The sequence below is a fragment of the Jaculus jaculus genome, chromosome 13, assembly GCF_020740685.1.
Source record: "Jaculus jaculus isolate mJacJac1 chromosome 13, mJacJac1.mat.Y.cur, whole genome shotgun sequence".
NCBI lineage: Eukaryota > Metazoa > Chordata > Mammalia > Rodentia > Dipodidae > Jaculus > Jaculus jaculus.
Window position 1 is genome coordinate 47,029,490 of NC_059114.1, and position 23,503 is coordinate 47,052,992.

Sequence of the window (23,503 nt, forward strand, 5' to 3'; positions counted from 1 at the left end):
CGGGCGTGGTGGCACAAGCCTTTAATCCCAGCACTCGGGAGGCAGAGGTAGGAGAATCACTGTGAGTTCGAGGCCACCCTGAGACTCCATAGTGAATTCCAGGTCAGCCTGAGCTAGAGTGAGACCCTACCTCGAAAAACAAAAACAAAAAAAAAAAAAGAGAGAGAGACTGATTGAGATAGGGAGGTGATATGATGGAGAATGGAGTTTCAAAGAGGAAAGTGGGGGGAGGGTATTACCATGGGCTATTTTTTACAATCATGGAAGTTGTTAATAAAAAATAAAAAATATATAAGGGCTAGCTACAGAGATGGATTAGCATTTAAGACGTTTGCCTGAAAAGCCAGAGGAACAAGGTGGTACATGCGTCTCAAGTTAATTTGCAGTGGATAGAAGGAGACCCGTATGTGCCCATTCTCCCTCCCTCCCTTTCTCTCTCTCAAGTAAATAAAACCAATAAATTAATTAATTAAAAAATACTAGCACCAAGATCCGGGCATGTTGGCACATGCCTTTAATCCCAGCACTAGGGAGGCAGAGGTAGAAGGATTGCATGAGTTCGAAGCCACCTAGGGACTACCTAGTGAATTCCAGGTCATTCTGAGCTAGAGTGAGACCTTACCTTCAAAAACAAAAAACAAAAAGCACCAAAAGGTGGGGATGTGGTTCACTGTAGAGCGTGTGCCTAACAAATATAAGACCCTGAGTTTGATCTACAGCCAAATAAAGTAACAGAGTAAAATCAGTTCTACATCTTCTCAAAGAATAGTTCAAGTACAAATGTTTGTATGACCTTGATATTGTTCAACTACTATGAGCTAAGAGCTCAAACAGCTGAATTAACTTTTAACTATTATAGATAATATACTCTACACTTGTGACATAATGCACCAAAGAGGGATGCTTAAAATACTAATAATACTCACAATGTGAGGAAAAAGTCCAGAAGACTACATAAGTCACTTTGAAAGAATGAAAGTTATGCATCATCATAAAGTGAAAGCAACAGGTGATAACACAAATCAAAGATCCTATTTACTTGCATCGTTCACTGTCAGTCCCACTAACACCTACCATAGGCATTTTATTTTCTCTTTGCTCTTATCCAGGAGCAGTAGCTACTAAGAACTACTCCCACAGAGGAAGCTATTAGCATACTCTGTGCTGTTTCTGCCTGAGAATGGTAGCATTAACAGTTTACTGGTATTCTACAACCAAGAACATGCCCTACCAACTATCCTTTACTTGTGGAATAGCTTTAACAATAACCTAAGCTTTTGTTATTATGCAGATTCTGTTTACTTTCTAAGAACCCAAGCCTTTTCTATACAGAAAATATTAGGTCTTAATCTACTACTGGAAAATAAACACCCATTTTCTATCACATTAAAGGCATGGAATACTCCATCCAGAGTCCTGCCACAGTATAAATCACATCCAAGTAAGGAAAAAGCACAGTATTATAATATAAATTTTACAATGGAACCCAGGCATGGTAGTGACTTATTGTAACTACAAGTATTGGAAAGGATGAGGCAACAGTTAGACACCAACCTAGGCTACAAAGCAAGATGCTTTCAAAAAAAAATTATCCACTAAATTTTTTCTATGAAAAATTTTAGAGACCTCAATCCAGTGACCCAGTTTTGAAAAAGGCCTATTACAGTGGAGCATGGTGGTGCATGCCTTTAATCCCAACACTTGGGAGGCAGAGAAGGATCACTGTGAGTTTGAGGCTACCCTGAGACTACATAGTGAATTCCATGGCTAGAGAGTGAGATTCCACCTCAAAAAAAAAAAAAAAAAAAAAAAGCGGGGGGAGGGGGAGGTAGGGAGGCTAGAGAGGTAGATGGCTTAGCAGTTACAAGGGGTGGTTTGCAAAGCCTGGCCCAGGCTCAATTCCCCCATTATTTCATGAAAAGCCAATGTACAAAGTGACACATTTGTCTGGAGTTCATCTGAAGCATCCAGAAGCCGAGAATTTATCCATCACTTGCCTTTTTTTTCTCATTACAAAAGCAAATGGGCTTAGGAGATGACTTAGAGGTTAAGATGCTTGCCTGCAAAACCTAGGGACACAGGTTCAATTCACCAGTATCCACATAAGCCAGAAGGACAAAGTGGCATGTGCAATTGGAGTTCATTTACAGTGGCTGGAGGCCTGGTACGGACCCTCCTTCTGCCTCTTTTTCTGTCTCAAATTTAAAAAAAAAAAAAAATTCTTACAAGTAAATGTAGATCAGGTTTGAAGATACATGCCTTTTAATCCTAGCACTCGGGGGGCAGATGTAGGAAGACAGCTGTGAGTTCAGGGCAACTCTGGGTCTACAGAGGGAATTCTGGGTGAGCCTCGGCTAGAGTGAGACCCTACCCCCCCAAAAAAAAGTTGTATAGATTTTTATTTCCACACTGAAATTACCAGATCCCCCAAAACATTTTCTATTTTCTTTTAGATTTCAAGAGGCAATGTCTGTTTTCAATGTTATGAACGAAGCCCAGGCTTTGGTGCATGTTATTCAATAACACAACTGACCTACATTGAAAGAGAATGAATCTCAGATTTTTCAAGCCCAACAGACTGCCTTTTTTATGAGAGCCTGAGACAGAGAATTGACGAATCAAGGCCTCCAGTCACTGCAATCTAACTCCAGAGGCATGTACCACCTTATGCACATGTTCAACATTGTGAACTTGTGTCACAGTGTGTCTGGCTTACATGGGACCTAGACAGTAGAACATGAGTCCTTAAGCTTTTCAGGCAAGTGCCTTAACCACTAAGCCATTTAACAAGGACAATACTCTCAGCATTGTGATATAATTAAAACAAACTTCCTGCCCTTCCACTAAGTATGTATTTGACTACTGCATAATTTTAGATTCATAACATAATTAAAAAGTGAATACCTCAGTTTTTAAAATCTCAGTTATTATCACCATCTTGTAGTTTTTGGCTTAAAAGTGGCAATAAAAAGCCAGGCTTGGTGGTGCATGCCTTTAATCCTAGCACTCAGGAGGTAGAGGTAGGAGGATCACTGTGAGTTCAAGGTCAGCTTGGAACTACAGTGAGTTCCAGGTCAGCTTGGGCTAGAGTGAGACTCTTCTTAGAAAAAGCAAAAAATAAATAACTTTACATGGGCTGGAGAGATGGCTTAGTGGTTAAGGTGCCCGCCTGCAAAACCAAAGGACCCAGGTGCTATTGCACAGAACCCACACAATCTATATGCACAAAGTGGTGCATACACCTGAAGTTTGTTTGCAGCACCCATTCTCTATCTGCGTCTTTCTCTCAAATAAAATTTAAAAACTTAGCAGGGCATGGTGGTGCAAGTCTTTAATGTCAGCACTTGGGAGGGAGAAAGATAAGAGAACAGCAGAGTTTGAGGCCACCCTGAGAATATATATTCCAGGACAGCCTGAGTTAGACTGAGACCCGACCTTGAAAAACCAAAAACTATATACAACTGAAGAGAAAGATTTGTGAAGTGAAAGCTATTTCTATAGTTATGAATTGAGCCAACATTAAGAACTATTAATGTGCCAAGAAATGAATTTAAAGAACTTCAAGGCAAAAACATTCTAGGTAATAAAACTTTTATAAATTATATAACCAACCACACAAAAGTCCTCACATTGTACTTCTATAATAATTAATTTCGAGTTTGACAAAACATGCTAAGGGCAAAAGTCAGCGTTGGAACATTTTTGTAACAAAGTATCTTCCAAACCCTTCTAGATTTTTAATATTTTCAAGTGGTATAAGCCTGTAATTTCAGCATTAAGGAGGAAAACATGAGGATAGTTTGGCCTGTGTCAAAACCAGGAGAAAAAATGTAACATACGATGTAGATAATAGCAAAATAATGTTCTGAGAGAGCCAGAGCAATCCTAGCACCTAGGCAGAAGCAGGAGGACTGCTGTGAGTTTCAGGATAGCCTGGGCCTAGAGTGAAACCCTACTTCGTTTTTTAAAAAAAAAAAGTTTTGAGACCATCTTGTTACATAGCCTTGGCTAATGTGGTTATAAGTTTCCCAGGAAATCCTCCTGCCTCTGCAGTGCTAGAATTACAGACGGGTGTCACCACTCAGCAATATGAGCTTTTAAGGGCTAATATTTACTTCTAACACTTATTTTAAAAAATCCCTAAAAACACAATCTTGCTCGTAGTCAATAGTTTAAATCTTAACCCAAGCGCAAACACACAGAACACAGAGTATCATCTCATTAATGACTGACTACGAAATCGGAGACTCAGATTATTTCAGCGCGCAAGACTGGAAATTTCTTAACCATCATACTGCTTTAGAGATGTCTGCTTAAAAACAAAACAAAGATCAGTAACTGATCCAAAAGGAATATTCCACAGAAAGTGCACTCCATAGACAGATAAACGGCTGGACGACAAACCGTCTGGGGGGGGAGGCAGAGCGCCCGCGACGCCCGGACACCACCGCACTCCAAACCCTTTGTCTGGAAACCGGAAGGTCCCACGACACGCGATCCCGTCCAGGGGGACCTGGACCAACGGCATTTCGGTGCAGAGGAACGGATGTCCAGCTTGGCGGCACGCAGGGAGCTTTATCCGAGACGCAGCGCACGCACGCACGCACACACACACACAAAAACGAGCGTTAACGTTTCTTTTTCGGCCATGTTTGCGCGATGGGGGGGATGGTTCCCGAGGTCTGGCTGAAGTCGCGCGCGCGTGTGCGGTATGTGTGTGGGGGGAGGAGGACCCGAGTGTTGGGGGGCGCAGGGAAATGATGGGTGACAAGCGGCGCGCGGGCTGTAGCACCAAAGAGACATTCGCTGCAAACAGATAACCTTTCCATACCCCGCCGAAGACCACCATTTTGGGCGCATTTTCCGAGGGAGGGGAAAACAACAACAACGAAAAAGGCAAACGCAGTGTGTGGGGCTCGAGCTAACTGGAGGACTTCCTTGCCTAACTCTTCTCCCCAAACGGCGGCCCCCGGGGACGGCCGGTCCCCGCGGCGTCGATCGCTCCTCCTCCCCCGCAGCGCTGCGGTCCGCGTGTAACGGGTTCGCCGTCCCGCCCCCGCCCACAGCAGGCCCGGGGAAGCAGACGGCTGGTCAGCGAAACCTCCACACACCATCACCACCCCCACGACCGACTCGCTGCACCCCGGGGACACCGGCTGGCTGCGCGTCGTCCGCACGGGCCGCTCACCTCCGCCGCCCGACGAGGCTGCCTGCGCCGCCACTGCGCTCCTAACATGGCGGCCGCCGATCGGGAGGCTCGCATACGCAGCGCGCAGGGAGGCAGAGCGGGAGCGAGCGAGCAAGGCGCGCCGCCGGCTCCCCGAGGCCTTAGTGGCCGTCGTTGGCCCCCTCCCGATGGACGGACGCGGAGAGCCCCCGGCCACCCGCCCTGACTCACCCGCTTCACGCCTACCTTGGTGGAAGGGAGAGGGAAAAGGAGAGCTACCTCTCTCCGAGAGCGGGACACAGAGGCTCCCACAATCCCCCGCAGCAACGGCGCTGGCAGGAGGTAGCGGCGGACCAAGAACTAACTTACTCTCGCGAGACTGCTCTTTCCCAACCGGGTTGGGCGCGCGCGAGGCTCCGCCCTCCTGCGTGGCGCGCGTAACACGCTCTGGCCTGGGCCCGCTGCTGCGTTGTTCTAGAGCTCGGTCTTCTCCCTCCTCCCTGACAAGGAGGTTTAATCTGCGCGTTGAGTCCCAATTCAGAAAATGCTTTTCATCCTAACACCTACGTGTAACGCAAAACTTAAGTAAGGTCTGCATTAGCGGTGCCAGCTCCATGACTTATCTGCCGAGGAATGGATACGAGGAGGAGCCCATATTGTTAATCTTTTGTTGTTGTTGTTATTTATTTATTTTGGGTTTTCGAGGTAAGGTCTCTCTCTAGCTCAGGCTGACCTGGAATTCACTAGGAGTCTCACAGTGATCTTCCTACCTCTGCCTCAAGTGCTGCGATTAAAGGCGTGCGCCACCACACCCGACCCTGCAAGATTTTGAATCAATCCCCAGGCCTGGGAAGACCACTGCCATTGCTTTTTGAACTCGATTTGATTACAAGATTCTTGGGGTTTATAGGTTCTGGTTCCAGATCCTTGGCTTTGGGACTCGCGTTTTCAGATAAGCAAAGGAGGCCTGCCCAAGTTGCAACCACCCTCACAGAAGAAAAAGCCGGTTGTTGGCTGCAGGGGTGGCTTGTCTGCAAAGCCTAAGGACGTCGGTTTAATTTCCCAATACCCACGTAAACCAGATGCACAAGATGCACATGCATCTAGAGTTCCCTTGCATGCCAATATGCTCCCTTTTTTCATAAGTTTTTTTTCTCAAGATAGGGTTCTCAACCTCCTATCTCTGCCTCCATGTGCTGGGATTAAAGGCATGCACCACCATGCCCGACATAAACAAATATTTATTTCTTTGCAAGTAGAGAGAGAGAGAGAACGGGTGCAACAGGGCTGCTAATGAACTCCAGATGTGTGCACCACTTTGTGCATCTGGCTTCATGTTGGTACTGGGGAACTAGACCTGAGTCCTTTGGCCTTGCAGGCAAGTGCCTTAACCACTAAGCCATCTCACCAGCCCCTAAATAAATAGAAATAGGGCTGAAGAGATGGCTTAGCGGTTAAGCACTTGCCTGTGAAGCCTGAGGACACTGGTTCGAGGCTCGATTCCCCAGGACCCACGTCAGCCAGATGCACAAGGGGGCGCACGCGTCTGGAGTTCGTTGGCAGTGGCTGGTGGCCCTTGCGGGCCCATTCTTTCTCCCCCCCCCACCTCTTATTCTCTGTGTCGCTGTCAAATTAAAAAAAAAAAAATAGAAATCTGATAATGATCTTTAAGCACTGGTCAGTTGTACATGAGGCAGGAAATGAGAAGTCAGTACATTCTACAGAGTGGGACAATGTAAAAGAGTATTGGAAGCCAGGCTTGGTAATACCTGCTATTATTAGTCCTGGTACTCAGGAGAATCTCTATGAGTCTGAGGCCAGCTTGGGGCTACACACTGAGTGTCAGGTCAGCTTGTGCTAGAATGAGACCCTGCCTTGAAAAAGCATTGGGAAAAGTTTGAGAAAGCCTACTTGTTCTGGAAAACAGTATCACTGGTCTGAAATACAACACGTAGGAGTCAGAAGATCAAGTTTGAATCCAGCCTTGACTACATGAGACCTGATCTCAAACAAACACCAACAACAGTATAGATGGTTTGGAAAAGTATGCAGGAGAATATTATGAGTTAGTGTAATAATAATAATAATAATTAATAAATCAATAATAGAGGGGCTGAAGAGATAACTCAGTGGTTAAGACTCTTCTCACAAAGTCTAACTATATAGGTTCAGTCCCCTAGTACCTACGTAAAGCCAGGTGCAAAGTGATGCATGCATCTGGAACTTGTTTGCAGTGGCTGGAGGCCTTTGGCCCAACCATATGCTCTACTTGCAAATAAATAAATATATTGTTAAACCTGATGGAAGGGCTGGAGAGATGGTTTAGTGGCTAATCCACTTGCCTGTGAACCCTAATGACCCAGGTTCAATTCTCAAGGACCCACATAAACCAGATGCACAAGGTGGCACATGCATCTGGAGATTGTTTGCAATGGCTAGAGGCCCTGATGTACTCATTCTCATTCTAACAAATATATAAATGAGATATTTGTTAAACCAGGCATGATGCCTTTACTCCTAGCACTTTGTAGGAGGATGGCTGTGAGTCTGAGACCACCCTGAGACTACATAGTGAATTCCAGGTCAGACCCAGCTAGAGCAAGACCCTGCTTCGAAAAACAAAAAACAACTTTTTAAAAAAAGTTTTATCTGGGCTGGGGAGATGGCATAGAGGTTAAGCGCTTGCCTGTGAAGCCTAAGGATCCCAGTTCAAGGCTCGATTCCCCAGGACCCACATTAGCCAGATGCACAAGGGGCGCATGCATCTGGAGTTCTTTGCAGTGGCTGGAGGCCCTGGCGCACCCATTCTCTCTCTCTCTCTGCCTTTCTCTCTGTGTCTGTCTCTCTCAGATAAATACAGAAAATGAACAAAAAAAAGTTGAAAAAAAGTTTTATTTATTTGAGAGTGGCAGAGAAAGAGGCAGATATAGAGAGAGAATGGGTGCACCAGTGCCTCCAGCCACTGCAAATGAACTCCAGACATGTGTGCCCCTTGTGCATCTGGCTAACATGGGTCCTGAGGAATCGAGTCTTGAACTGGGGTTCTTAGGCTTCACAGGCAAGCTCTTAAACCGCTAAGCCATCTCTCCAGCACAACAAAAACTTTTTAAAAATAAAAACCTGACAGATCTACGCATGGTGGTGTATGCCTTTAATCCCAGCACTTGTGAGGTACAGGCAGAAGGATCCTTATGAGTTCAAGTTTCCAGTGGCTGATGGTCCTGCTATGACCATTCTCTTAATCTTCTAAGCTTTTTTTTTTTAAAATTATTTATTTATTTATTTATCTGAGAGCGACAAACACAGAGAGAAAGACAGATAGAGGGAGAGAGAGAGAATGGGCACGCCAGGCTTCCAGCCTCTGCAAACGAACTCCAGACACGTGCGCCCCCTTGTGCATCTGGCTACCGTGGGACCTGGGGAACCGAGCCTCGAACCGGGGTCCTTAGGCTTCACAGGCAAGCGCTTAACCGCTAAGCCATCTCTCCAGCCCCTAAGCTTTTCTTTAATTAAAATAATTCTAAGGAGCTGGGCGTGGTGGTGCATGCCTTTAATCCCAGCACTTGAGAGGCAGAGATAGGAGGATCTCATGAGTTCAAGGCCATCTTGGGAGTTCATCTGCAGTGGCTGGAAGCCCTGGCCCTCCCATTCTCTTTCCCTCTCTCAAATAAAATAAAAAGCAGAAATGAGCGGTAATGTGAAACAGGATGAGATCCCCGTGAGAAGCTTGAGTGTGGCCACAGTATGAAAAAACTACTTAAGGGAGCGCCTGCTGAGATGCACAAGGTTAAACAGCGTAGACATCCTTGTTTTGAAGACAAAAAAGGCCATTGTATGGAACTGTGAAGAGGGACATTGTTTTGCAGTGGAGAGCCAAAGATGCTTTGGGTATACCATCAGTTGTACAGTGGCTGCCAGCTGGAAGGACAGAATTGGAATTCAGAAACTTTTGTCACCTGTTATGCACATTGGTCTTATACTGTAGTTGTTTGGCTACTGGGATTTTGCACTGGTCCAGTCTCCTTGTTATGCTTTTTCACAATGGAAATGTTTACTCTGAGCCATTATGTGTTGGAAGTATGTAACTTGCATTTTTGTTTTTGGTTTTTCAAGGTACAGTAGGATCTCACTCTAGCCCTATTTCTGACTCCAGAGTGCTAGGATTAAAGGCATGCACCACGCCTGCCGGGGTAAACTTGTTTTGATATTATAGGACTGACAGTTAAAAGTCAGTCTGGGGCTGGAGAGATGGCTTAGCGGTTAAGCGCTCGCCTGTGAAGCCTAAGGACCTCGGTTCAAGGCTCGGTTCCCCAGGTCCCACGTTAGCCAGATGCACAAGGGGGCGCATGCGTCTGGAGTTCGTTTGCAGAGGCTAGAGGCTCTGGCTCGCCCATTCTCTCTCTCTCTCTCTCTCCCTCTATCTGTCTTTCTCTCTGTCTCTGTCGCTCTCAAATAAATAAATAAAATATTTTTAAAAAAATTAAAAAAAAAAAGTCAGTCTGGGCTGGAGTTAAGGTACTCACCTGCAAAGCCTAAGAACCCATGTTCTACTCTCCAGATCCCAGGTATGCCAGACCCACAAGGTGATGCAAGTGCACAAGTTGGCACCTGTGTCTGGAGTTCAACTGCAGTAGCTAGAGAGCCTGGCATGCCAATTCTCTCTCCTAAAAACTAAATTATCTTTCTTTCAAGGTAGGGTCTCATTCTACCCAGGCTGACCTGGAATTCACTATGTGGTCTCAGGTGGCCTTGAACTCACAGCAATCCTACCTCTGCCTCTCAAGTGCTGGGATTCAAGGTGTGTGCCACCGTGTCTAGCTGAGACTTGGATCTTTAAATTTTCATTGTGAGATGTTCATGAGTCTATGGGGACCAAGGTGAAATGTGGTAGTTTGAACATATGGCCCCATAGAATCAGGTTTTTTTTTGGGGGGGGGGACCATGGAGGCTTGAGGTAAGGTCTTACTCTAGCCCAGGCTGACATGGCGTTCACTATGTAGTCTCAGGGTGGCCTTGAACTGATTGATCCTTCTATTTCTGACTCCCAAGTGCTGGGAGTAAAGGCATGAATCACCATACCTGGCTTAGAATCAGGTATTTTGTTAGACTGAGTTGGCAACTTGAGTCTCCAGTGGGCAATGGCCTACTGCAGAAGAAAGTTATGTCACTGTTGAGTGGATGTTGCAGTCCAATCCTACTGGGTGGGTTCAAATCAGCTTGGGCTCTTGTTTTGTTGGTGCCATCTCTCTGCTTGGATCTTTGGAAGCCAGCTTCTTTCTCCATTGATGGTGTTCGTCTGTTGTATGCCTAAAATACATCCTTTCCTCTCATAAGCTGCTTCTGGGCTGGTGTTTGTTCCAGCATCGTAAAGATTACAGCAACACCAAGCTACAGGGCACATTTTAAACTATATGGTGACCACATGTAAACATGCAGGGCACATTCCAGACTAACTGTACTGCCAACAGACCTGTAGTTATCATGTTTCAAAACACATGACTAAGTTCACACAGATCCTTACCCATACGGGCTCAAGGTGCAAAAGAAAGATTGCTGCTGGCTGTCACACAGGCCACTTGGCTGGTTTAAAGGGTTAGCAACATTAGTTAGCGGTAGGAATATGGAGGGCGGGGGGGGGGGCGGGGACGGACGGACATGGTGTTGGGCATCAGGCCATTCCTTATTTGGTCTTAAGAATGTGATCCTTTGGTTGTTGCAATAAACAGGAAAGGTTAGAAGAGTCAGAAACAAAAAAGGTAGCATCCAGCCTCAGCTACCTGGCTGGCTTTCCTTCTCATTCTCCTCTTGAGAGGTGTTCCTTTAACTGTTGGACCATTATCTATCCCTTTTTGAACATTCTTTGCCCAAGAGTCAAAGCCCTCCCTTTGCAGCAGTGGGCAGGTTGAGTGCACTATTTTTTAATAAACTTAATAATTTAATAATTAAACTTTAATAATTAAACTGCTGCTAGGGAGTCCATTTGGTTCTGCATGGGCACTATTGAATTAATGGTCTGTCCTATGTCATCTGCTAGGACCTTGGACAACTTAAGAGACTGAAAAGGTGATTCCCCCTACACCAGTACCTATCCCAGTAATAATTCCTATTCCAATGAACAGTTATGGCCTGGATGGTTCTCACGGTCTGGGTGTGCACTACCAAAGGCACCTTGAGGGAATGATTATTTGGGATAATCATCATCTGGGGAGTTAGGAAAGCCAGAGTGCAGATTTCTGTCAAGTTTGCTGGTAGTTTGTTTCACATATAAAGAAGGTTCCCTGGGTATGGATGATACCAGGGCATAGCAGTGGTTACTTCCTCTGAGGATGCAGTGGATCAGATTACAAATTCAAGTTAGCCAGTAAGTTAAAAAGGAAATATAAAGGGAAGAGAAAGGGAGGAGGTTGGTATTATATATATGTAAGTAGAATGATTGAGATGGGGAGGGGATATGATGGAGAATGGAATTTCAAAGGGGAAAGTGGGGGTGGTATTACCATGGGATTTTTTTTTTTCAAGGTAGGGGTCTCACTGTAGGCTGACCTGGAATTCACTCTGTAGTCTCAGGGTGGCCTCAAACTCACAGCCATCCTCCTACCTCTGTCTCCCGAGTGCTGGGATTAAAGGTGTATGCCACCACGCCCAGCTTCCATGGGATATTTCTTATAATCATGGAAAATGTTAATAAAAATTGAGAAAAAAAACTACTAAAAAAAAGAACTTCAAGTCAGCTCTATGAGCCTATTCCTCTCTCAAATAAATAAAAATAAATTTCATCCACCCTGAGACTACACGTAAGTCAGATGCAAAGGGGGGGGGTACATGCTTTTGGAGTTCGTTTGTAGTGGCTGTATCCTTGTTGCGCCCATTCTCTCTGTTCATTTCTCTGTCACTCAAATTAAAAAAAAAAATTAGGGCTGGAGAGATGGCTTAGCGGTTAAGCACTTGCCTGTGAAGCCTACGGACCCCGGTTCGAGGCTCGGTTCCCCAGGTCCCACGTTAGCCAGATGCACAAGGGGGCGCACGCATCTGGAGTTCGTTTGCAGAGGCTGGAAGCCCTGGCGCGCCCATTCTCTCTCTCTCCCTCTATCTGTCTTTCTCTCTGTGTCTGTTGCTCTCAAATAAATAAATAAAAAAAAAATTAAATCTATAGCTTTTTGTTGTTTTTGAGGTAGGGTCTCACTTTAGCCCTGGCTAACCTGGAATTCACTACATAGTCTCAGATTGGTCTCGAATGTACAGCAATCATCCTATCTACCTCTGCCTCCGGAGTACTGGGAGTAAACCTGTGCGCCACCACACCTGACCTAATTTTATTTCATTTTACAGAGAAAAAGCAGAGAGAGAGGATGGGCATGGCAGGGCTTCTGGCCACTGAAAATGAACTCCTGATGCATTTGCTATTTGGGCATCTGGCTTACATGTATCTGGGGAATCAAACCTGGGTCCTTTGACTCTGCAGGCAAATGCTTTAACCACTAAGCCATCTCTTCAGCCTGCATATTTTTTTATTTTGGCTGGTGGGATGGCTTAGCGAATAAGGTGTTTGCCTGTGAAGCCTAAGGACCCATATTCAATCTCTCTCCAGGTCCTATAAAAGCCAGTTGCACAAAGGTGATGCCACCATGCGGAGTTAAACTGCAGTGGCCAAGTCCCTGGTGGGCCAATTCTCTAAAAAATACATACATATACACACATATATATGTATATACAAATTTTTTTGGGGGGGTCGAGATAGGGCCTCACTCTAGCCCAGGCTGACCTTGAATTCACTATGTAGTTTCAAGGTGGTCTTGAACTCACTGCACTCCTACCGTTGCCTCCCAACTGCTTAAAGACATGTGCTACCTACCACACCCAGCCAAATAAATATATTTTCTCAAAAAGGAAAAACTGCTGAGGCAGAGGTAGGATGAGGGCAGTGAGTTCAAAGACATCCTGAGATTACACAGTGAATTCCAGGTCAGCCTGGGCTAGAGAACCCACCTCGGAGGAAAATAACACACCCATCACCTTCTGGCTTTATATGGATACTAGGGAATCAAATCTGGGCCCTTAGGCTTGGCAAGCAAGTGCCTTAACCAGTAAACCATATCCCCAGCTCCCCATGTTCTTTTACGTGGTGTGCTACCTGTAGGTTTTGAAATTGAGCCTTTTGGTCATTGCGGCAACAGGATTGCAGGAGTTAGAAGTAAAGACTTTACTAAAGACCTGCATGGCCAAATAACAGGTCCTCTAGACTCAGCCCTTAGCCACTTATCAAGTAAGCTCAGGAAACAGCAGTTGGGGCAACATGTTAAGGAGAAATTTGTATTGGTTGGTTAATGCAGTGAAATCCCTTTTCCAGTTTGCTAACTGGGGCTGCTTATAAAGTATTAATCTCTAAGACTGAAGTGTTTGTAGATTTTTCAACCAAATTAAGCCTTTTTGTATTCCATTGGCCTGCAGAATTTATCCCTTGGGGTAAATTTGAGACCTTGTCTGTTTCAATTTCCAATGAAGTTACTGTTGGCTGGGGATGCTGCAGCAGCTAAAGGAGTATTGGACACACACACTATTAACTGAATCATCTGTTTCTAAGGCAGCACAGGAACCACCTCACACAGGAAACTTAATTAAGCCATCAACTCTGTACCCTGCAGCATGCTAGTACAAAGCATAAACATTTCATTTGGGAGATAGGACATATTTGGCCCTCAGCAGTAAAAAGGCATGCATGCCTGCAATCCCACAACAGGGGAAGGGATTGTTGGTAGGTGTACAATAGTAGTAAAAAAAATTACTGCGGGGTAGTCATGAGCCCCTAGGGGTGTAACGTAGGCTGGCTTAATGTATATACTATGCTCAACCTGCTGGGTAAGTACTTCTCTTAATGTTCATACCCATATATTAATGCTATTTACTTCTGCTAGAGGAATTTTCTTTTTTCAGATAGCAGTGACCTTGGAATAACTCAGAACGCACCATGGTGCTGGGAAGGAGACAGGAATGCTCAGCACTGAACTATCACATCTTCCATTGCTCAGAGTGGCGGCAAGAATTTAAGAGCCAAAGGAAGGGTAGGACTCCTTACATGTTCCTCCAGACACAAAATGGCCTGGATATCCTCACAGTGCCTGACACTACCTACACAAGATCATCATAATAGCAGGTAAAAGATCATGACATCAAAATAGCAGAGACTGACAGGGGGAGGGGATATGATGGAGAATGGAGTTTCAATGGGTTAAGTTGGGAGAGGGCATGCATTACCATGGGATACTGTTTACAATCATGGAAGTTGTTAATAACGCTTTATTGCACAGGCATCCTATAGATACCAAGCAAAGTACCTCTTGGATGGGAGACACAAAATGGCAACTTGTAAGTTGTGTGGTATGTTGGGTGTGGTGGTGCATGCCTCTAGTCCCGACATTCAGGAGGTGGAGGTAGGTGCTCAGCCTGATCCAGACCCTACCCCGAAAAACCAAAAATGAAAGCTGCCCAATTTGTCCTATGGGCTCATCATAGCACAAGGTTTTCTATAGTGGACTGATAGCTTAAGCTTCTGTTTATAGTGGTGGGTCCTTGTTACATTCCCTTGCATTCTAGAGGTCCTATCTTGTTACTGATAGTTAGTTAACCCTACAGTTCCCAGGGCTAGGGGGTTGAACTCCTGACAATTTCAACCCCACTAGGTTTTCCCCAACTATCTACGTAGGATAGCTAGTCTACCTGAAAATGCAGTTTCCTTTGACTTCTAAACCAGTAATCAAGGCAAAAACACATCTGCACACACACAACATACACACAGTGAGGGTGAAAAATGAAACAAAGACTGCTTAATTATGTTTTATTACTGAATAATTTACTAGTTATCTTCATCTTTTACAAGAGTATAAGGAAGGACAGGTTGTTTGCCAAGTCTGCCGGGCTCAGGTTCAATTCCTTCTCACAGTACGTTCCCCCTCACTCAGCAAAGTGGAGCATTGTCTGGAGTTCTTTTGCAGAGGCACTAGGCCCTACCTAGAGTGCCCATTCTCATTCTGTTTGCATATAAATAAGATTAAGAGGTAGTGGTAGGAAGACTGCTGTGAGCCAGCCTATGACTACAAAGCAAGTTCCAGGTTAGCCTGGGCTACAGTGAGACCCTACCTCAAATGAGGAAAAAAACAAAGGTTTAGGTAACTATGCTTAGTGGCAAATACTCCCTGGAGGCTGAGACAGGCTGGTTACATTGTTGGAAACAAGTCTGACTTACAAAGTGAGATTTAACCCAGAACACCAAAATGTACTCACCCTAAAACAGTCACTAAATGTTCTGTCCAATGCAATGCCCGAGGCTCACGTTTTTAAAATATTAGAGAATAAAGGGCTGCACCAGGGCCTTAAGCCACTGCTTGTTAATTAACTCCAGATGTGTGTGACCCATTGCACACATTTGTGACATTGCTTGCTTGTGTCACTGTACCTGGCTACAGTGGTTCCTGGAGATCCGAACATGAGTTCTCAGGCTTGCTCCTAAGTGCTAAGCCATCTCTCCAGCCCTTTTGGGGGTAGGGTTTCACTCTGGCCCAGAATGACCTGGAATTCACTTTGTAATCTCTAGGTGGCCTCAAACTCATTGAGATCCTCCTACCTTTGCCTCCAGAGTGCTCAGATAAAAGGCATGTGCAGCCACCATGTCAGGCTCAAGAATCTTATTTTTTAATATCAGAAATTTCCAACTCAACGCCTGTAGGTAAATTCTATTCTATCTTTGTCAATTGCCAACCACAAAAGAAAGTTGAACTCCAGGTGCATGCACCACCTTGTCCATCTGGCTGGGGAAATGAAACCTGGGCCCTGAGGCATTGTAGTCGAGAACTTTAACTGCTAAGCCATCTCTCCAAAACACAAATATTTGAGAGAATGAAGCAAACAGAAAAAATGTACTACCAGGCCCTCTAGCCATTGCAAACAAAATCCAGACACATGCACCACCATATGCATCTGACTTCTATATGTATTAAGGAATAACTTTGATCCTTGGATTTTCCAGGCAAATTCCTTACACTATGCCATCTCTCCAGCCCAAGAATGTTTTTTAAAACAGGTAAATGGGATGGCTATGAAGTCTGAGGCACTTGCCTATAAATGTAACATCTGGCAGTCTGGGTTGATTCCCCAGTACCCAGGACAGCCCGATGCATCAAGTGGTGCATACTCCTGAAGTTGTAAGCATTCTTCTCTAGAATCTGGTTGAGTATCTGTTCTTTCTGTATGATTTGATGTAATACATTACATGGTGTGACAAAAGAGTCAGAGATCCGATTTTCTGATGGAGACAGGTTTCGTGTTCAGGCGAGGGCATCTAGGATTCAAGGAAGCAACAAATGGAAAACAGGCTGTCATTATGGTGCTGATCTAGTGCATGATAGGAATGTACCCTATCAAGCTATAATCCCAGTCCTTTTCTAACAAATGCTGTTTGCACCCAGACTAGGATCAACTCCACAAAGGAGTCATTCCACTCTCAGAGGTGCAAAATACTGCCTTAAAGGTATTTGTTCACAACACCAAAACAGTGCTAGGATCAAAACCTCAAAAAAGACAGTGATTATTCTTCCAACAGAGTAACACAATCACGGGCATCACATAGCCTGGATAGCTGACAACCGTTGGATCATTCTTGTTTCAGAGACAATACCACCCCAGGAAGAGCACGCCCATATAGGTAGGTACTTCTGTCAACTGGATGCTGACTGCGCAAGCATGGAAGCACTTTCCATGTTTTTAGTACTTTTATCATATACCCAGAAGATTCCTGCCTTTGTCCTATGCAACTTCTATTACTGTTGTAAATTCCTCAATTGACACAACACACCCACCAAGAATCTGTCTATACATGGTATCAATCAAATCTCCATAACTCTAACATCTGCTGCTGAGTGAATGTGGCAGAGAGCAGATATAGGTGAACTTCCTACTTGATTCCTCAATGGTTACCACCTAGCCAACAGACCTTGCACAAGTAGGCAATGCCAGATTAGAGATGATTACCTGAAGCCAGTTGCAATGCTATATGCTATTTTCTTTCTTCAAGTGGGTCAAGAATACCCTATTTTCAAGCCATCCTAAAAAGGAAAGCAGCAAATAGTTACTTATTGTACCATGTTAACTAGCAATACATCATATATTTCCAATTATTTGTCAATGAAAAACCATTAAGACAAACAGATTAATTTTATTTACCAAGTTCAGTGCTCAACACCCCACACTAAAACAGAAGCTCCTAAGATCCCTCATCTATAACAGTGGAAACTGCCTGGCACATGCCATACACCTTTAATCCCAGGCCACTGGGATCAATTTCAATTCAAGGACAACCTGAGAACATACTAAATCCAGATCAGCCTGGGCTAGATCGAAACCCTACCTTGAGAAACCAAAAACAAACCCAAAATAGAAGTGGAAACCAATGCCAAGGTATTTATGATTTCCTTAAGTTTCTGTATCCTGTTTTCTACCATTTACCTTACTGCCAATGAATATCACAAAGTTAACCACCCCAGAGCCCTTTGTACACCAGTCTTCAAGCCACATTTGCAAAAAGCTATTCACAGCTTCCATTGAATCCACCCACACAAGATGCTCAATATTTAGCTGAGAATCCTTTCAAGGTAAAGCCAACAAAATGAGCTTTTGATAACTCCCTGTCCCCTCACATCCCCATCAGTTCCTCCAGGAGAAACTAGGACAGAAGCAGTAACTAAACTGTGCTGGACACACTCCAGAATCACCCTGAGGGTGTTTGTCTAGAACGGAAAAGCATTCTAATATAAAATCACAAGTAAGGGTGTAACAACTCTTCCTATCTGGAGGTCTGTACCAACAAATATCAGTCTACAGAAGAAACTAGTTTTACTTAGGCCCAATCCCTAGAGTCCCTCAATATACTATTTACATAAGAATTTACTAAAGCCAGGCATGCTAGTGCATGCCTTTAATCCCAGCACTCAGGAGGCAGAGGTACAGGCCACCCTGAGACTACATAGTGAATTCCAGGTTAGTCTGGGCTTGACCCTACCTTGAAAAAAAAAAACACCATATTGAATCTGGGCATGGTGACACATGCCTTTAATCCCAGCACTCAGGAGGAAGAGAATAGCCTAGAGCTTGAGGCCATCCTGAGACTACATAATGAATTCCAGGTCAGCCTCAGCTACCACAAAAAAACCAAAAAGCACCCCTTTGAACAGGTATAGTAGAATGCTTACAATTTTTGTTGTTGAGATGGGTTTCTCACTGTATTCTCCAGCCTGGTCTCAAAGCGCCCTTCAGTTTGTATGCTTTGCTACAGCACTAAAAGCCCAATTTCTTTTTTTGATTTTCGAGGTAGGGTCCTTAGGCTGGCCTTGAACTCAGTGATCCTTCTATCCCAGCACTCAGGAGGCCAAGGATCACAGTGAGTTCGAGGCCACCCTGAGACTACACAGTAAATTACACATCAGCCTGAGATACAGCAAGAATCTAAATTGAAAAATGAAAAAAAAAAAGCACAAAAATTTGAAGCAAATGTGCATCAGTATTTCTCTGACATCTTAGGACTAGTAGTTATAAATATCCCTTAAAGGGATTATGACTAGCTTTTAGTATTGGGGCTGGGAGCCACGCACCCCCAGTGAATTGATCTCACTGTCTTCACCCCTCTATCAAGCCCTACTTGGGCAATTCATATAAAAAAATTACTTTTAAAAAATATTTTCTTGCTGGGCATGGTGATGCATACCTTTAATCTCAGCACTTGAGAGGCAGAGGTAAGAGGATCGCCATAAGTTGGAGGCCACCCTGAGACTAGATTGATACCCTACCTTGAAAAAAAACCCCAAAAAGCAAACTAAACTTTATTTTACTAATTTGCGTGTTAAGAGAAAAAAGAGGCGCACTAGGGCCTCTTGTCACAGCAAACAAACAGGCCACTTTGGCCATCTGTCTTCATGTGGCTACTGAGCCACATAATTCAAACCCAAGTCTGCAGGCTTTACAATTAAGCCCCTTTAACCACTGAGCCATCTCCCCAACCCTTAAAAAATTAATTTACATATTCTTCCCTAGCTTTATTTTAAAACTCATGTTGTGAAATCTCTATCACACCTTCCATGGCCCAGGGTCTATTGTGGAAGATGTGGCAGAGAAAATAGAAGAGCCAAAGTAAGGGAAGGACTCCTTACAATGTGCTCCTCCAGACACAAAATGGCCTGGATATCCATGACCTCACAGTGCCTGATACTATTTACACAGGATCATAATAGGAAAAGATGTCATCAAAAAAAGACTGATTGGGGGAGGGGTAATATGGAGTAGAGTTTCAAAGGAGAAAGTGGGGGGAGGGAATTACCATGGGATAATTTCTACAACTATGGAAGTTGTTAGTAAAAAAAATAAAAATTAAAAATAAATAAAACTTATGTTTCCAAGTTGCAATTGAATTAACTTAATACTTGCCAAACCTGTTAGGCCAGAACCATTCATAAAGGTCTGTTGATGATTTCGCGTTGGTGGTTAATATGTTGACATCCTGGTACAGTTCACAACAGAGTTGGCATGCACCAGGCCCAGAATGCCAACCAGCTATAGGCTGCTGTTCTCCCAGCCGTGTAACACTTGCCTAGGTACAAGGCAACCTAGGCAGCTGCCTACAGCTGGGGTTAAGGTTAATTATTTGGGTTGCACTCACCTGGGGTGGCACTGAAACTTAGGATCCTCCCATTTGTGAGAGCTCAGCCCCAGAAATAGTTGACAATCTAACAAATGGATGACCCTTAGTGAGCTTTGATTCAGTATTAGAATATTAATGGAAGGTCAATAAATTTCTGGAGCTGCTCATGGCCTTTAATCCCAGCACGTAGGATCCAGAGGTAATATTGTGTTGAGGCCACCCTGAGGCTACATAGTGAATTCAAGGTTCAAGGTCAGCCTCTCACCAAATAACTCAAGTGTTCTCCACAGAATGGGAATAGTATATACAAATCATGGTTGGGAGACTTACATGGGGCCTGGGCTAGAGTTTTACACCAGCCTGGACTACATTGAGAACCTCCCCCACCTCAACTACCCCTAGGACCAAAACCAAGGCAATGCAACCACATTCTACAAAAGATGGGGAGAAGAGTGAGCAGGTAACTTACTCAGAATGGGGATAGATAGATGCACACTCTTGAAAGAGAGATCCAGAAAAGGATGTGCGCCAGGGAGTGGGCTTTATGAAGAGTGTAATGGGGTTGGGGGGGGGTTCAGAAGTCCTTGGACCCCAACCCGAGTTTGTGTTTCTAACCAAAGAATTTGATAAACCATACGGATAAGGATAATTATGATACTACATTTTATTCAAGAATATGCCAGGGAAAGAGAAGGATCCACAACCCAAAATGGTTAAATGGATACACGCACATGGCCTGAGATCCCCACGTGGGAGGTGAGGAGCCTAAAGGCGCAAAGGGATTTAAGTGCAGAGAGCTCCTGCCATGTGCTGGGCGGGAAGAGTAAGAGCCCATGGAGAGTAGGGGAGGCTTACCAGGACCTGGAAGTTCAGGAGGGATGAGCAGCCAGCAAAAAGAGGGCCTGCCCACCTAGTAAATGTCTTATAACCTCACTGTGGTGGGCCAGAGCCAGAGGCTGACTGGGTCTGGGCTAGGGGTCAAGAAACCAGCCATGAAGCCGTTTAAGCTTAAAATAAACCACAATACCAAGAATAGATTTTAATTCTAAGAATGGAGAACCTACCTGATGGGATTCAGCTCGTTGGTGGAAAAACAGGTCCAGTTAACTCCTTTAGTCAAGTGATTAGTCTGTGTCTCTCTCTCTTTTTTTTTTTTTTTTTTTTTGGTTTTTCGAGGTAGAGTCTCTGGCCCAGGCTGACCTGGAATTCACTATGTAATCTCAGGATGGACTCTTACGACGATGTTCCTACCTCTGCCTCCTGAGTGTTGAGATTAAAGGCGTGCGTCCCTCGCTTATCTCTAGTGGAGATTCCAAGAGCTTTTTATTTTGCAGGGTCCACTCACTCCGTGAGAGGAATCTTGGATGGTGTGCAGAGGTATGGGGGGAAGGAAGGTGATCTTCCCTCCTCTTAGCTCAAAGTTTATCAACCAGAAGGCAGTCCCAGAGTCTCAGGGTGGATTGAAATGGCCAGAGAACTCTTACCTAATTAATCTACCTCAGGTAATTTAAAACAGGAAAAGCAATAGAGGCCTCGTTCACGTCTTAAAACCGAATCCCCTTCTCATGGCCTTGTAGCCGCACGTGGTCCTCCCTAACCAGCTCCGCGGGCGCTATGCACTGGCAGCCGGGCTCAGGTGACTCGACTCTACCCGGAGCACGTCGGGAGCCAAGTCTGAGGCTACGACTTCCCCGCGGCCCCTTAAAGAGAACTTCCGATCCCGGGGTCCCAAAGAAACAAACCTTCACTTCGTCCCGCACCCAGGCAGAAGCCGCTCCACCCGCCAGCTGAGCCGGTCCTCTCCCTACCAGGCCTTCGCCCACGTGCTCCGCTGCGGAGCTCTTCCAGACGCTGCCTGCCGGCCAGGCGCTGCAGCCGAAAAGGCAGCCGGGAGCCGGCGGAAGCCCCGCCCCGGGGCGGATGTGGGCGGGGCGTCCGGGCGGGCCTCGCCCAGAGAGGGCGGGGCAGGGACTGACCTGATCTTGGTGGATGAGAGAGCCAGGTCTGCCTTGGAGCAATGGCTGCGTTCAGAGCTGGCGGAAAGGGCTTTTTTGGGGTCTGCTGATGATGCTCAGGACGACTTAGCATGTTCTAGAGCCAGGCTGGCTGCCCTCCTGCACCCAGGGCTCTGGATGCTTTCACACGAGGCGCCGTTTGGTTGCTGAGGGCCTTATCCACGCTTTTTGCCCCTCCCACGCCGCAGCAGCAGTGTTAGTCGGTTAAAGATCCACCCGCCACCCCTGCGTGGGTCAACTTGATAGTGTCCTAGGGATCTCTTTCAGGTTTTCCAGTAGAATAGGCCAGTCAACCCTGTAGCCTAACCCTGTGGAACATATCCCTGGTTTTCTGCTGGGAAATCCTTAGCTCAGCTGCAGTAGCTAAACACCAGCTTTCTGTGCCAGGTTTGCGCTGCTCCAGCGGCATCTTTAGCGAAAGAGGGCCTTGATCTGAGCAGACACCTCGCGGTGTTACCAAGATTTCTTTGGAACATTAACATTTCCTTTTCTCTCCTCTTAAGAGTTACTATGAGGAGCTGGAGACGACTTAAGCAGATAAGGTGTAAGAGAAAAGCCAAAGAGAACACCCGATTTGATCTCTACAGACAAGACTTTCTTGAGAGAAACAGCGAGAGACCTCAGCTTTCCCACAGGATGAAGGCTGAAGCATTATATGATTTTGCTAGGGTGCAAATTTATAAGGAGAATCCTAAGAAAAACAGACTGGACCAGGTGCAGTTAATAAAAAAATTGTAACTGTTTGTGTCCTTGTTTAGAATAGGCTTCTTCAGCCAGGAATGCCTAAGGGAGGATACTCCAATGGTCTCTGGTCCTCCAAGGTCATCTAGGCTAAAGGGGAGTACATCAATCAGGGAAAAGTGCCAAACTTCTTTATTACCCACAAGCTTTAGGGATAGCTATTAACTCTTTACTTCTCTTTATTTTTCAGGGAAGGCTATTAACCCTTCAAGGTGTTTGCCTGGGAAGCCTAAGGACCCAAGTTCAATTTCCCAGTACCCACATAAGCCAGATGCACATGATGATATCTGGAGTTCATCTACAGTGGCTAGAGACCCTGGTGCACCCATTCTTTCCCTCTCTCTCTCCCTCTCTCTCTCTCTCTCTCTCTCTCTCTCTCTCTCTCTCTCTCTGTCTATCCATCTGTCTCTATCTCCCTCTTTCTCTGTCTCAAATGAATAAATTAAAAAATAAAAATATTGAAAAAAATAGTTACCATGATTCTGTTCTGCTGAATAGATGGCAATTCCTTAGTAGTGCCAGACCACAGCCCATCAGTAATAATTCTTAAATTCATTTTGTAACACCTTCAATTTCCCCTTTCCAGCTTCCTTTCCACATTTCTTCCCTGGCATCTCTGCTGATCTGCAAGAGATCCTGGGAATCAGCCACTTCCTTTGGCATCTGCCAACATGTTTGATTATCAAGTTCTTCAGCTCTCTAATAATAATAATGTGCTTCCTGTGCATCCCAAACCTAGTAGGCCCTGCTGAAAAAGCCCCGAGTCCCAAGTTGATTCTAACAGGATGCTAGGCTACAAAGACCAGAGAACCACCAGAGAAATGGCAAGCCCAATCCACCCCAGGCTTGAATGACAGAACCTTTGGTTGGAAAAAGGCTTACATAAATATGGTAATTTTA

At 45.1% G+C, this 23,503-nt stretch overlaps 1 protein-coding gene, 1 long non-coding RNA gene and 1 other non-coding gene across 7 annotated transcripts in view; 1 reads left to right on the plus strand and 2 right to left on the minus strand.

Annotated features, from left to right (window-relative positions):
* The window catches only part of Matr3 (matrin 3), a 58,346-nt gene extending 36,666 nt beyond the window's left edge, over positions 1 to 21,680 (minus strand). For 2 of the 5 annotated variants that reach the window (XM_045132018.1, XM_004652443.3), the window contains exon 1: positions 5,414 to 5,553. Coding sequence is in view for 2 of the 5 variants with exons in the window: in XM_045132020.1 (XP_044987955.1) it covers positions 16,431 to 16,499 (69 nt within the window). In the remaining 3 variants the exon portion in view is untranslated. Of the gene's footprint in view, positions 1 to 5,188; positions 5,209 to 5,413; positions 5,554 to 16,430; positions 16,500 to 17,188; positions 17,263 to 20,911; positions 21,048 to 21,589 lie in introns of those variants that run through there. The other 3 variants (XM_045132020.1, XM_045132019.1, XM_004652444.3) reach the window with 3 other exon arrangements.
* Positions 16,612 to 16,811, minus strand: LOC123454354. The gene has a single exon (XR_006633323.1). It is a non-coding gene; the product is annotated as a small nucleolar RNA SNORA74 (small nucleolar RNA).
* A 160-nt stretch (positions 21,681 to 21,840) lies between the features above and the next one.
* Positions 21,841 to 22,845, plus strand: LOC123454034. Its single transcript, XR_006633157.1, has 3 exons — positions 21,841 to 22,057; positions 22,366 to 22,576; positions 22,794 to 22,845. It is a non-coding gene; the product is annotated as an uncharacterized LOC123454034 (long non-coding RNA).
* Positions 22,846 to 23,503: the final 658 nt, after the last annotated feature.